The sequence below is a fragment of the Triturus cristatus genome, chromosome 6 (genome assembly GCF_964204655.1).
Source record: "Triturus cristatus chromosome 6, aTriCri1.1, whole genome shotgun sequence".
Classification (NCBI taxonomy): domain Eukaryota; kingdom Metazoa; phylum Chordata; class Amphibia; order Caudata; family Salamandridae; genus Triturus; species Triturus cristatus.
Window position 1 is genome coordinate 1178101483 of NC_140589.1, and position 16199 is coordinate 1178117681.

A 16199-nucleotide genomic window follows, 5' to 3' on the forward strand; every position below is an offset into this window, starting at 1 on the left:
TTAAAATTACTATTCCCACTCCAAAGAGTGCAACAGTGGGGAAAGTGTTGGATATCGAAAGGGTTAATATTACTATTCCCACTCCAGGAAGTGCAACTGTAGGGAAAGTGTTGGATAGCAGAGGGTTAAAATTAACATGCTTATCAATTAAATATTTTTTAATTAAATAACCAATTAATAATTATATAACAATTAATTATGAATACCAATAAATTAAAATGAATATTTACTTTATTATAATTAAATTACTTCCCACCCTATCCCCCTATATACTCACTACCCGCTCCCCAAAAAATGAACAGAATTAATATAATTATCAATTAATACAAATTAATTACCAATTCATTATTTAACAATACATTAATGACCAATACTAATAAATAAAAATTAATAATTACTTAATTATAATAAATTACTTCACACCCTATTCCCCTATAAACCCACAGCCCGCTCCTAAACTAAATTAAAACAATTAATATCATTATCAATTAATAAAAATGTATTACCAATTAATAAAGTATGGCTCGAAGAACCTGATGCCACATCTGGTGTCCTATCACGGTGAATGGGCTGACTTTTATAAAAGAAACCAAGGGAGACCGGAAATATCCTGGTCCCTGATATAGGAGCCAGTTGGGGCTGAGCAATTGGATCACTAACAAGGTAAGGACAGTCAAAATTTGAAACAATACAATCACCCTCATATACCTTAGGAGAGGAACCAACCCAGAGGGTTCTCCGTGCCTTAATAAGTGGTTCTGGATTAGATGTCTTGGCCTTGTATAATTGCTTAACCAATGACGCGCTTTTGCCATAAGCTGTACAGTAGATTCTCTCTGATGGAGTTTCAGTGTTGGGACACTGACCTGCACGAGGACAAGAGGACAGGTCGCTGGAGGTAGGTTAAGACTTTGGTACTTGGTCTCCCTATGATTCAGCTTAGGAGCGATGTTAGGGTAGATATGTGATGTATCTCTGAAGCCCTCCCCCTGCTTGTTTGGATCTACTATATTCTTGCGAGTCATTTGGGTTGATTGGGTTAGGGGATCTCGGATGATAGGTGCTGAGGCGGGACTAAACTTATCCGCTTCAACGGTGCTATCCAGCTGGAGGTGGGAAGGCCCTGTGATGGGGACATTGGAGGTACTAAGAGGGATGTATTTGTTGCATAAGCTTGAGTGAACAGGGGCATAGTTAGAGTCTAAAATCTCTTGGTTTCAGTTCGAAGTTATCCAGGCTTAACTGGATGAGATTGAACAATGCTGATAATTTGGCACAAATAGCTTCGATAAGAGCCTGTTTTAGCAGTAGATCGTCATTTACCACCTCGGTCTCAATACATGATTGTAGAGGTGTTGATTTCCTTGATTTCTTAAAATTAGACGAAGGAGGTTCCTTGTGAGATCCATTCTTCTTCTTGCCCCGTGTTGTTAGTTTGGGGGTCTACTTCACTGTGCTGGGGTGAACGAGGGGCAAGGGACTATCAATTGAATGAGCCGATACGGCTGGGGCAAGCTGCAGTGTTCACCGTTACCCTGACTAATGTCATGTTATGTAAAGGAGATTTCTAAACCGCGCGATTACCCGAAGGTGTCCTGGCGCTAATAGGTAAACCATAGCGCTTATGCGGTGTAACTAGGAGTGGACCTTTCAGACTCTTTATGGGTTTCCTCACCCAAAGAGAATCTACACTCAGCCATAGCGATCTCTTTCGAAATGCCGTTGGACGCTTTAGTGAGAAACGAGTCAATAGTAGATATAGACAACCCTGATGTGATGAAATAGGAGCCTTCTTGTTAACCATCATTGACCAGGTTTCGGGCGACTCAAGGCAGACCAGAAATCAAAATTAAGGGGGCCCAGCATAGTCTACGACGGGCTCCGACAGGCACGTCCCTGCCCAAGTCCGCAGCATGCTTATTAACGTTTCGACCAGGAAGCAGAAATTGATGGCAGGGGGAGCTAAGGGTTGGAGACCACCCCCCCAGTGGTGTTCAAAGGAGATGCACGGCTCTCCCCGCGTCAGGGAACAGACCACCACCTATTGCTGTAGATTATTACTGGTTCCTAATTTGTACTGGCTCGTACTGCTTGGCATCTACAGCTCTATTCTCGCTGTGTTTCCCAGGTGGTACCCCTTAGCAAAGGCACTCAGTGGAGATGGTTGTGGCACTGGGGCAGTGTCCTTTCTTATCTTTTCTGGGTCTTTTCTGTGCCTATTGTGCCTGTGTTGGTGGCTTATTGCAGTTTGTCAGGGGCCAGTGTCATCCGGTATTATCCTGTGTAGGAGAGGGGTGTTGAGGAGCTTGGTGGTGCTGATGCTGATAGCGGAGTGGTAAGCGCCTTTCTTCACATCCTGCTCCTTCCTGCTCGGCTCAACTTATCTTCAGCTTCTCATCCTTCTCTGCAACTGGTCTGTTGGTCTGCTGGGCTTCCCTCAACACACAGGCTTGGCACAGCACAGCAAGGCGTCTGCACCCTCCTCCTTTTTGCTCGCTCTTACTCCACTGCTCTTGTCTAGTCACTGTGTAGTGAGAGGATGAAGTACTTCACTGCCTCACAGCAGCGCCCAAACACTCGAGAGCTGCATTTCAAATTCTAAGTTCTCACTCCTAACCAAAGGTGTACCATTGCCTAATACTCAATCAGTCTAGGAAGGTGCCTGTCAACATACTTTATTTTTTATTCAGAAACTTTTTTGGTCCACTGTGATGTCAACGGTGCGTGTTGGACTTGGCATGGATAGGATGACAGGCCTGCACCTGTCCAAAACACAAAACTACAAATGCACCAAACTCACTATGTAGGCTGTTTTTGCATGGACAGTATAGCTAAAGGATCCCTTTCCACTCTCCTTGACAGGCACGCCCATGGTGCCATCTTGGAGTGACAATCTAGTTGCAGGTCACTCCTTATCTGTTAACTGAAGACAGCTGTGCTTTCGTACAGTGGACGTGCCGCTGGCATGCTGAAGGTGCACCAGAGGCAAGCACGCCTGTGCCCATCCGAGCTCTAGGCCATTCTAGGAAGACAGGCCGTCTTCCTAGAATGACATACATCAAGCAGCAGTTGCTGGATATTGAGAGGAAATGAGGGAAGGGAATGAACTTTCTGAGGTAAGCTGTCAGTAGGAGTGGTGTCCTGTGATGACAAACTGGAGGACCAAGAAGGTAAAAATCGATCATATTAATATGCCCATTACTGAGGTCTACATTAAGCGTATTGAATTTATAACCACGCTGACTAACAAGGGGAGGTCCAGTGGCCTTCATCAGCATAGCATCCGATGACCTGTTTAGTGCGGGGACTCTTGCTGACGTGTGTATCACATAGACGTGGTTCACGGAGTCATATAATCCTGTACATAACATTCGACCAGCTAGCTATAACATCATACACAGGGCAAGGCCTAATTGACGGGGAGGTGGCATAGCGATCAAAGCAGAGCAACAGTTCATAATTTGTAAATAGAGACCTACTGACCATGGTAGAGACCCTGGGTTTTTCTATCATTTCACCAACAGTCACTCTTTTGAATGATTTACTCTCTTCCTACCCTCCAGACCCTGCGGCATCTTTCATCTACCATTTTCTAGATCTGGTCTTATCTGCCTCGCTGACATATAACAACTTGGTGGTTTTAGGCGATTTTCAACAGTGGGCAGATATACATACCTGCTTGCAAGTGGTCAGGCTATTGAAGGGGATGTCAGGTTTTGGGTTGGACATGTTAGTCTCCGGTCCTACTTGTTTCAAGGGGAACACTCTAGATCTGATGTTTGGGTCAGAATACCATATCGATTCTGAAGAAGGAATCCCACAGGTATGGATGTACAACTCATTATTCCATTTCCAGGTCCTCTCACAGCAACTTATGTTAGGGAAAGGAAACAGCGTGCGAGACTGACGGATTAACAGAATAAATATCGTCCTTGGTTGAAATTAAAAACCTTACAGGTGGTAGGAGCTCTGTCATCCACGTCACCCTGGGAAAATATTGGAAATACTCTACTAGTATAGGTAGGTTATGATAAAGATGTAAACGGTGTGCAGTTGGTGTTGGATACGGCGTTACCAGCAAAAACCAGGTGTAAGATCCAGTCTATCGCTTCTGCACTTTGGTACTCCCCTACTCTTAAAGAAGTCAAACTAAGATGCAAGAAATTGATTGTTTATTTTGCTGACAGGTATTGCTGGTTTTTAACTCGGTAGACTGGGGGTCTAATGTCTAGTGCCAAGTTTATGTTCTCTGATTCCTTAAATATGGTAAAATTGGCTATAAACCTACTGGGATATATAACTTTCCAGTAAGGTCTTAGTATATGGTGCACTGGGATGACAAAGATAAGATGGCTTCAGGCTTACGCATGTAGCTGGACTACTGCAGCTTTTTAACCTAGGTCTTTATAACCTGCAGGTGAGTCAGTCGAGATAGATGCTTTTTTTTTTTTTGTAACAAGAAATAACCCCACTTTTAAATATGAAATAAGTCACCCTTAATTATGTCTTGTAGCCCACAAGCTAAGGTGCCTCGTTTTAAAAGTGGTACATGCAAGAATTTAGAGTTGCCATGTACTTACAGTGACTAGCCCCCCAAAAGGTATTTTCTACGTGAAAGGCGAGAGCTTTTTCTATTATAAAAACTAAAGTTCATATAAAATAATAATTCTGCTGTTCTTGGTTTGAGGCAAGCTATTAAAATGATTCAACCACTATGGTTAGTGTTCATTAAAAATTCAATCCACTGATAAAATCACATTTTTAATAAATAGTTAGTAAAAGTTGCTTTTGACAAGTTACACTTTGTATGCCAGAACCTCTAGTTGGCTAATTAGCATTAACCTGCCTGCAGTTAGTTCTGTCAGTGCTTCCTCTCATTGGGGTGTAGAAACTGCTCCACTAGCAGAACCAATGGCTTAGATCTTTTGCCAAGAAGACCTGGGTGTTAAAAACTTGGATCCTCTCACCTCAGGAAGGGTAGATGGGGATGGGTCAGAAACGTCCTTAAATTGAGAGATACCAGGCTGAGGCCTGCCCATTCATGAGTAACTGTAAAGTGAGACTTGTCGGAAAAAAACCTTTGTTCCCTGTGTGGTTATCTGTAACCAGCTTACCACCAGTCCAGTTAGAGGGGTAGCTAGTTCCAGAACCAGTTTGGTGTAGTTAAGCAGGAGGAGGATGCTCATTTCCTCAAACACACCCTGGCTGGCACACCAGCAGCATTCAAGGACAGAAGCGTGCTAACATGTTGTATTTTACTCAGACTAGTGTACTATGGGATAGTTAGCTGAAAGGCAAGCAGGAAGCGCAGCAAAAGCTGAAAGGGGTGCCTCTGGGAATATTTTTCAAATTGGTTAGGGAGTATCCAGGAGTCTCCGTCCTGGACTGAATACTTCAAAAGTGGCACCTTACCCACAGCCCATCAGAAAACATCTGGAACAGACAACGAGCAGTAGAGGACTGGACCTGCTACTGTAGCCTATGTGGAGACGTGAAGGGCTGGACCTGATCCCAGGCCTGAGAAGTGGACTCCAAGGGCCAGTTGGCTGACATCCTGTGCTGGTAAAGGGACACAACAAGCTGCAAGAGGCCTTTTTCCTGGTGTGCAAGCTGAGCAGAAGCAACTGGACTGGACACCACTGGTGGCCTCTGCTGGAGTGGCTCCTGAATCCCAAATGCCAAAAATCAGAGACAATGCCTGAAGGTAGAAATCTGTTTTTTTCCCCCAGAGTTCTTTATTAGTAAAATACAGTACAAAACTCACTGGGCAGAGACACATAACAATAATATAACATACTTGCAGCATAGTGTCTCCCCAACAATCCAAAACAATCAGTATAAGCCGTCTTGGGTATGGTGCCGGGTTGAGGTCAGGCAGGTTGAGGGTGGGGCCAGGCATGTGCACATGCGTGATAACCGGAAGGCTTATATCTTTAAACAACTTCTCAGGGAAAGGACGGGGGCGGGAACAGTCAGACACCCATAATTTGTTCTCTCAGACATACCATCCTCCATCCCTGTCACAAAACTCCAACAGTGCTTATTGAGGGGTAGGAGGGGGGGGGGTGGGGGAGTCCTGACTTGATAAAAGCACAAAACAAAAATCTGCCTGCTATGAGGACTTTGGTGCCACGAAATGTGACTTTTCCCCACTAGGGGTGGTTGCTGCCAAAACAAATAGCTTCAGGAGGTCCTCATCCAATGGCTACCTGACTTCCAAAGGACTTGGTCGGATAGAGCCAGCAGCCTTGCAACACTGGAGGATTTTGACTTCCATTTCACAGACTAACCCAAAAGGCAAAATCCTTAACTGGGAAGACCTGCTTAGAGGTTCTGACTTCTGCCTCATCGAGGTTGGCCTGAAATTGTGTAGAGGTCTTGGTCAACCATGAAAAGTGATTTCTGGTTGGTACTTTACTTTTTCTTGGTGCTTTCTGCCATAAAAGTTTAAAAACTCATATGTTTAGTTCCCCTTATTGTATTTTGGTCATTTTGGTGACAGCTGGGTATAGAGCAAGTGCATGCCTCCAGAGCGCTGTGGAGCGCCGAGTGAGACCAATCCCTCCAATCAGGGTGCTGCTCTCATGCTGGTGAGAGTGGTGCCCTGATTGGTCAAGAGAGTTTCCCGATGGCTGGGCAGCAGAAGCAACAAGGACGTCTGGAGCGGGGAGGTCCTGTCAAGTAAGGTATTTTATTTTTCCTTTTTTTTTTAATTTTAAATGCGCACGCGACCGCTCCCCCACCCCCCCCCCCCAAGATGCCAGCCGCCATTATCTATTTTTTATAAATTGCTTGTGGTTTGGTGTTTATTCAATTGTCTTGGTACTGCTAAATACTTTGAACACATTTCCTTATGGTATGCCTGTCTGTTCTGTAGCTACCAGAGGGTGATCCCAGGTTTCTATATTGAACTTAAACGTTGACAGATCAGGGTTTTGAACTTCTTATTCATATCCTTCCCAACTAAGGACCCATTTTCCTGCATGCGTTTTATACTAAAATCCACCCCATTTACCAGTATCAGTTCATAAAGTTAACCCTGATGACCTCATGTTTGAGAAAGAACCTATGCATAAAGGTCTGATTAAGCATACCCACATATGTTTGAGATTGTCTAAACAATGCTCAATCTTTTACATAATAGAGATCCATAATTCTCAAACAAAGGTTTCTATCCATCACACAACAAACATTTTAGATAGCTTTCTTGCTAACTGTTCTTGCCAGGGTTATATCTACCAAGAAAGAAGAGCCTTTAATTTAATGTTAAAGAGCAACTGTGGAAACATTTTTCTTTAATACAAACCTTTCAGGTGACCCACTCATAGGTTTATATTTAAGCAGTGCATGCAGAAAATGTCTTGGAGGTTTTTGAGTGAGTCCTAATTAGGCCAAGTTGAAGATTTATGGCTTGTACCGATAGAGACTTCTGTACTGCAATCAAAGACTTTAAAAATGTACTTTTTTAAGGTCTAAATGAAAAGAAAGTGTGTAAAAAGGCAAGTATTCTATTCCTTACAGCAAATTAGCTCTTCACTAGCTAGTCTTCACTTCATACACTTTGAGCAGTTATTTGTGTTTTTCCTAAATTACGACGGGCTCTTCTCAGGCCTACTCCGTGAACAACCGTTTTTCTAATCAGTTAATTAATAGAAGGAAACGGTAAATAGACTGAATATCATTCCCATGTATGTATAACCTTTCACTATCTAACATCTAACTTCATCTGTTTCTGGTATTTACAAAAGATGGGTCAGAGGGCTCAGTGGGCTAATTCATCCATTCTAGAAATCTCTATTTAACCGTATAACCACATGTTCAAATCCCTGTGGAGCCACTCAGCCTTTCATACTTCCGAGGTCGATAAAATGAGTACCACTGAGTGGGATATCAATACTCACCTTTATTCTGTGCCATGATGCACTATGAGGAGAACATGCACTTTACAAATACACATGTTATGCTACAATCACTTTACGCTTTGCAGAGGTTACATTCAGAAAGTGATTATGTAAGTGTCTGATCTAAAATTATTAGATTATCCCCCTTACACAAGGGTATAAACTGGAATATTATCCATTTTAGGGGGGGGGGCATCCTGACCTCAAACAAAATTACTCAAAAACAGACTATATTTCTACTTAAGGCCATCAGGTAATTAGCTTGCATCTATTGTCACAAGATACCAAGTATCAGTGTTTAGAGCCATTGATAACTGGAGAAGATCATCCACAATCCTAAGAGACATCAACTTGTGCTATAACAAGGTTTGATCAAATTTATCATAAGCTGCAGGGTGCGGTCGACAAACGTGGCACAAAACAGCTGCCCTAAAAAGTAAAATATTTATCCAAAATAAAATGTAATACTAGTGATGTTGTAGATGATGGATATTCTTTTAGAATCCTTACAGTTCTTTAGCCAAAATATTTTCATCACCTAACCATATTTGCAGATGCTTGTTAGAAACGTACAGAATATTTTCCCCACTGCATCTAAAAAAGGCAATTATACAAAAATGTAGCAGGTAATCCTTTGGGACCTTTAAAGATGTCTAGTAAAGTAGAGTCACACCAGGAATTGGGGATAATACCTACAGAACAACAATATCTACATAAAGTGAGAAATATATTTCCCCAAATTGTTGCGTCCAGCTTGAAACTGTTACAGAGATTTCATCTGGGTCTTTTGCTTCAAATTATTTGAAATTGTAGTATTTCTAATGAAGGTTTGAAGAGTAGGAGGAGGCAAAGAATTAGAACACGAGGACAGAACCCAAGAGCACCTGGATGAACTGACATTGGCATACAATTTGATGACAATGTCCACCTAGGCATGTTTGGGGATTGCAAAACTACTACCTGTCATGTTACCAAAAAGGAGTCAAAACGTAACTGGATTCATATGACTGGAAGCATTGGTTATGAAGCACAACCATTCATTTTCCTGAGATCTTCACTATTCCTGAATGGCTTTCTGTAAACCCATTTTAATTAATATTATAGTTATATTCTGCATACAGAGCTTTAGCAAAGTAGCTCATATTAACTTGCTTACTTGTCATTTCAGCTTCTGCTCCTTTCTTGAATAGTCATCTGTCTGACCACTGGAATAATGTTCAAAGCACCAAAGGTTGCTCATATATTGTAGAGGATTACTTTTTTCATTAAAATCTTATACAATTGTATCAGAAAACAGTAGGGGACAGAGTAGACAGTCTGTTACTGTCAGCATGAGTGGACCAATATAGGCCGCAATTATTGTTTTCGATCATAAAGGGCTCTCTTTCTATGTTCCATCGTGAAGTGGATTGAATGTTACAAGCCTATTCAGTCTCTATCATGAGGTGTATTAAAGACAATTATTTCAAAGTTTTAAACAGATCCCTGGAAACAATTACATAATTCAGGGCTCTCCAAAGTCGACCTTGAGGGCTGGATCCATGCCAGATTTTTAAGATAACTACATTTATCTAAATGGGGATATGCAAAAAATCTGGCATGGATCCTGCCCTCCAGGACCAACTTTAGAGAACCTTGAATTATTGATCGCAGGCACACCATTCTAAACAAATCTAGAGAAGCTTCCCAGGTTATCCCCAGTGACCCACCCATTAAATAGGACACACTTTATTTCTATCAGTGAACTTAACAAAAGTCTGCCCCAGTTTAAACTTTTTTAATAAGTATCATAATGTCTTGAATGCGCCATATCTCGCCCTATTCTGCACCCCTCATAAGCTCAACTGATTTGGTAGAAAATGTTAGATTTAGATCCCTAACAATCATTATATTAATTATACCATATTTCTTGGAGAACTCAGCAATGGAACAGACAATTTCCTTTACTAGATTATTATATAAACACTCATGCGAATATAAACATTAGATAAAATAACGTGTAGGGACACACATTGCAAATAATCTTATAGTCCAGATTATCCCTTGAATACAGAGGCAATTAATCAGTATGATTTTAGACTGCCATTGATAGTCAGCTTTTAAGACTGCTGGTAGGCTACTCTGGCATTTACATTTGTTGATCTTTGTGCACCCTATGAGAACACATAATAAACATACAGTAAAATATCTTGATTGCCAAGTTTCATTGACACATATCAGTACTGGTTTACAAATGTTTATTTCTTCAAATTTTTCTAGATGCACACAAAGACCAGAAAAGTGTCAATTAATTTATATGTAAACAGGATATTCCCCCACTTGACTGGGATTCTTTCAGTTTAAAACCGTTAGCAGATAAGCACATATATTAGACTGATTATTAATCAAATCATTCTTATTATATCGTGATGGATACAGGGCGTCCTGCCACATTCTTCTACTTTTTTAGAGAGAGATTTGGCATCTAAACGTATCGTACTGAATAAAACCTTCTTAAATATTGGGCAAAGAGTCTGGGAACCAATGTCGGATTCACTGGGACAATATTATCTGCCTGAAGCAAAAAGGGTAATCATGGTATTACATATTCTTCCTTTTCTACTATTACTTCAGTATTGGCTTCAATTATATTAGATACTATGACCGAAAGAAAAATTCAGCTCATATTTCTATAGTGGAGGCAGTGTTAACATTATCTTTTTGCTGATTAACAATTTTAATGTTTCCTGAAGATAGTAATGAAAGATTAGGTATAGAATTAAATGAATCCAAAAGAAAGAAATATTCATTACCTTAGAGCATAGATCAATAAAATCAAATGTCACAAATGGAACAGGTCCTTCATAAATCTGATGTTTTTCCACAGCAGTCATAGTAACGGAGAGAGAGAGCCACATCTCAAATTCCAGAGATCAAGAGTTTAGTGTGAAAACGTAGATGAGAGTGAGGTTGAAACAACTTGCAGAGAGTTCCCTTGAACATTATACAGGGAAACCTGAGCATCTGGCGTATTTTAGAGCTAGTAGGAATAACCTCTTCCAGGTCTTCCTCCCCTAACCAAACCTCCATGCTTTGATAATTATATTTTCAGACTCACTTTTTTATGATCCTAAATATTTTTGCCATTGTTTGTTTGTAGTGTAACATTGTACTGTATTTTTTTATTGGATTTGATGGTAAAAACATAGCACAACTGTAGTAGTGGGAGACTCTTTTTATATTTACTTGGGAATCACTGGATAGAAATGGGCTTCAGGTCCCAGAATAACTTTTTAATGAATAGATTATATCAATACAGACCTTATATTATGTCTCCAGAACTATGCTTCAGCAACTAAATTTCCATGGACTATCAACGTTTTCTTCAGAACCAGTCAAAGAAATAGGATTAATCACAGTACACTGTATGCAACCTTGAACACTGATTATTTCCACTAAAGAGTACAGTGTTTTTGCGGTCAGGACATGAAATGAAATCCGGTGTAGTTGTAAGCTTCGTTTTGCACAAACACTGGTCCTAAATAATGTTTAAAGTATAGATGTAAAAATCATCAATATATGTTCAAATCCTGCAACAGACCTTGCCAAAAAGTTTGGAACTACACAAAACACAGTGTGTAATGAATTCATGTCAATTACAAACTACTACCTATTCCCTTATCTGATAGTTGTTTGAATCCTTTCCTATCAATGAAGAAAATGAGAGGTTAGGTATTAATGGGAGTACTGTTATTGGTATCTGAAACAGGATGGTCAATAGTCAGATCAACCTCTTTCAGAGTGGCAGGTCAAAACATGTTGACTTCTGGTAATATAAATCCATACTGGGAAATTACAGCTCACTTGATGCAAAAGGTTTATACGATTATCACCCTCCAATAGCTCAGGCAAAGGGCTGCCAAGTATGGGTTCTCAGGTATTGAATTTAAGGAGACAGCAGAGAGTTTTTTAATACTAGACAACAGAATTGAAGATTCATTGTGGCCGAGTGAGTCCAGAATTGGTAACAACTCCACCATTTCTCCTGGAATAAATTCATCCTATTCAAATGAAGTTACCAGTCACTTCACTTAAAATAATTTAGAATTGCAGAGGTGACAAAGAATAATTAATACTGGAGCAGAGAGAGACTGTTTGTAGATGTTAATGCCTTTATGGGATTATTAGCCATTAGGAACACTTTATGTTATTTGGTCTCTGCAAAAAGAATTCCAAGGAATTCTTCTGAAATGTAACTTCCCGATTTCCATTTTGTGAGGTATCAAAAAGAGATTGTTGGCCAAACTTATATAAATTATAGAAATAAAAACATCCCCATTATAAGTACAATAGCCACCACCCAAAATAGAAAACTGAAAAAGAATAAAAATGATATAATTTGTCACTCTAGAGTATCATTTTTCAGGGTAGCCTTGATAACATAAAACACAGTAAAATGGTGTGCTGGGACGCTAGTTATCCCTGCATCCTTCGGTCGAAATGTTTTAGCCAGACATTAAGGCGCTCGGGATCTGTGGCCTTCCTCAGTACTACAGGATCTATAACCAAGGTCTCCCTACCTTCACAGAAAGCGTGAAGGCATATAGAACCATTTGAATGAATTTAGGAAAAACAGGGTTGATGAAAGATGTGAGGTGACATCTACCTGTAGTCACGCATTTGTCAAGGGGAGATGTTGGATAGTGACCTACGCACCTCAAATGCGTAGGTCACTAACAGACCTCTTCAATGGTGCTCTCCACCACAACACCACCTTCATCCATACACTTCCAATTTCCAATACTTGAGGGGGACTAAAACTAAACAAGACCCTGAACTCCTTTACACCCCACAACAGAAAACATCTACCTTCAAGTACATCTCCATTTACTTCACTTCTGCAATTTAATTCCAACTATACTCATCTATCATCCACTACTCCCTGTAGCCTTATATGCATATTCTTTGAGCATCTCTGAGTGGTCCTGAATCTCCCATCAACATCCACCTCTTTTTAATATTCAGCAACGTCAACCTCAATATCAAACACAACCAGAAAGATATACATCTCAACTAAGCTATGATGAAGCTTTAACAAAAACTCACTTATAATAGAGACTTCTAGCCGCTGATTTCTCACCTTTTGAAAATTTCCCAGGTGTTAGACTGGATCCAGACACTTTTCAGCAGCACCTCTGAGAGCCAGTAGGTGGCAGCGTGCAGCTCCGCATTGACGCCGTTCTGTCCTGGAAATGAAGTGCGGAGTCTACATATGCGTAACTCATTCACAATGCCAGTTCCTTTCTTTCTACACCACCAGATGAGGATCCAGAGCTCTCTCTCATCTCTCAGATAAACTTACCTCAAATAATTTTCATCCAAAATTCACAGTGTGCAAGTGAATTTCACAGCAAAAAAGGGAGGTTTTAAGCCCTGTAGGGACTATCGCAAACAAATGTCTGTTAGAGATCCCCATCAGATGAGTCTGTGGTGCCTGGGTTCGAGCCACAACTCTAAGACCTGCAGTGACTGAGTGTCGATGAACTCGAAGGCTATTCAGGACTACAAGGTGAAGCTTAACATCGCCAAACACAAGGTGACTACACAACGAGACTTATATAAGTCGCAATCCAACTCAAAGCTTCAGTCCCGAGCCTATACTCACTCCAGGATCTAAATCTTTGGGAAGGTCGAAGAAGAAACATAAAAAAAATTGAAGAAGGACTCAGCACCATCTCAGCCAACCTTGGTCCTCAGAACTTTGATTCCTAAGCCAAACCCATCAATTCCCGGTCGGATGAGATACCCGCAGAACTCTCCAACTCCGAGTCGGTACCGGTCCAACCTCAACAGAAGCCATGCCCAGCAACAGTTGAGGTGCTGCTTCCCTTCCTTGATCTACTGCCTCCACAAAAGATAACACACACCCTACAATTCCTTTTTGACACAGGTGATGCGTTCTCTCAGCCCTATTAAAAAGACAATAGTGATGATGACTTGCAGGGAGCTAGTTGTCTCAATAGCTCCCAAAATGGGTTTTTTCTCAAACCCTGGTCCAGCCACTCCCAAATCCGTTACTATGCCATGGTAATAAGTAGCAGGGCTGAGGTCCTTGACCTCCAGATCCATACTTTGGAGGTCAAGACTGATGTGTTCATGGACGTCCTCCAGCTGGGACAGACATACTCTGAGCCCCTTTTACCATTTGATGAGGCACTAACAGATACCTTGTTGGGGGCTTGGACAAAACCTTGCTTTGTCCCCAGTTAACAGGCAAATAAGCGAGGTGCCATTGCCCTGCCATGGACGACCCTGCATTCCTCTCCCAGCACCCTCCCCCCAAAGTGTAGCGGTGCAGTCATCCAATAGCAGATCTAATCTCAACATTTTTTTGACTACTGTCCCGCTAGAGAGGCCAAACGGGTGGAGATATTTTGGAAGCAAGTTTTCTCTTCCACAAGCCTGGATCTCTGGTCAGTAAAGGCCATCTGCCTCATGGGACTCAGTGGCTCAAGTCCTCCCTGGTTGCACTGAAATTCTCCGACCTGGACTTGCCCAGGCCATTCAATCACCATCTATCAGCAGCAACTAGATTGGGTTTCATCTCTACAGCCAACACCTTCCTCTCCAAATATGACCAACTCAAGCAAAGAAGATGGCAAAGATGTTCACAAAAAGTAACCACCCATGGCACACATGGAAAACAACCCTACGTTTTAAAGTTTCTGGAATTGCTTACTGAGCGCAGGCAGGGGCTCCATTAACTTCAATCAGCCAAACCTTCATGTCCTTATCAACCATGAAGTCGAATCCAAAGAGCTGGAAACTGTGGTACGGTAGGTGCTTTGTGCTGATTGCAGGTTCTATACAGACAAGGCAGCTTCTGAAAAAAACAACATATAAACATTGGAAAACATTTGAAATCAAAAGATTAGATGTTGGTTCTACATCTTAATGAGCTGATTGGATGAGGAATAGATTTCAAAATGCTCCCTTTACACCTTTACAATTAATACCTGAAGAGCATCACAAATTTACCCGAACATTATCATAAGCTCAAATTTACACAGTAGATGAACAAAACGTCTATGAAATTAAATTCAAACATAAAAATCAATCCGTATGTTTGACGCACCCTCAATGCACTCTAGAATCTGGGTGATCGAATGCACATCTCAATCAGTAAGAATCAGATGGATATTTGCAGTAAACTAGATTGCTACATTAAAAAGCACAATTGACTAAATGTGTAAAATGTATTCTATTTTAATAAGCTGTAGAAAAAATTAAACTTTCCTTTTAAATGCATAAGTTCCATTCATCAGATAAGGTAAGAGTTAGCACATTCTATATCAAACACCTGCAGGGCAATCCTTTATTTGATTCATTTCACTTCTTGGTAGGGATGAGAGTAATCACACTTGGACAAAGTAGGAAAATGCCTTTGGGCTGAGACGGAGGTTTAACATCTGAATATAAGCCTTTGACAAGACTAAAAGAATCAATAAATATTCAAGATACACTTTGGAAGCCAATGGCAGGTACAATGAGGTCATTGTATTTGCAGATTTTGGTTGTTCAAATTCCATTTGACTAGAATCTTCTAGTATTCTTAGAGCAACTAACATTACAATCCAGTAGGAGAACCAATACTGCCACACCAGGTTCAAGAGTCAAGGGCATGTTGGGCAGACTAACACCAACAAATCCTGCAACAATCGAATCCATAGGTCCAAAACTAGTGGCAGGAAGGCCACCGGGGCGAACCCTTTGATTTTTTAAATTTGCATGTAGTCTCAGGTTTGGTCTTAGTTTGCAACAGCGCTTCAAGCAAATTTCCAGCACTGATATTGAGCCCCAAGTTGACAAATATCATAAGAATCTTAACTTTGCGGAGAACAGACTTAGTACCATACCCTAGAATGTTACTATGTGTGAGGAAATATTGAAAGACAGTGAAATAACAGAGTTTGTAGACATACATGGATGTTATATTTGCAAGATGTGTAGGCTATTGAGTGCATAAATGTTTTGGATGAAATATATTCAATCTGGCTGAATTAAGGGAAAAGCACAAACAAAGGGCAAAAGGTTTGGTTCTCTCTGTATTCAAATACTACAATATGACATCTTAGAATTGTGGGGCTTTTGGTCCTTCATTACAATCAGGAGCTACAGAGGGTATGTGCCAAGCCGCCCTCCACTCAATGATCAATAAACCAAACAAGGCTAGGCACTAAGGAGGGGTGTAACTTTTATAATTGCTTTAGGACCTACACAGCTTCAAGGGAATAATTATATCTCTTCCGATACTGGTAT

The 16199-nt window shown here is 40.9% G+C and overlaps 1 protein-coding gene across 1 annotated transcript in view; it reads right to left on the bottom strand.

Annotated features, from left to right (window-relative positions):
- The window catches only part of TTL (tubulin tyrosine ligase), a 196402-nt gene that overhangs the window by 5542 nt on the left and 174661 nt on the right, over nucleotides 1-16199 (bottom strand). The window contains exon 6 of the mRNA XM_085612103.1: nucleotides 14620-14763. Within this exon, the coding sequence (XP_085468229.1) occupies nucleotides 14620-14763 (144 nt within the window). The remainder of the gene's footprint in view (nucleotides 1-14619; nucleotides 14764-16199) is intronic.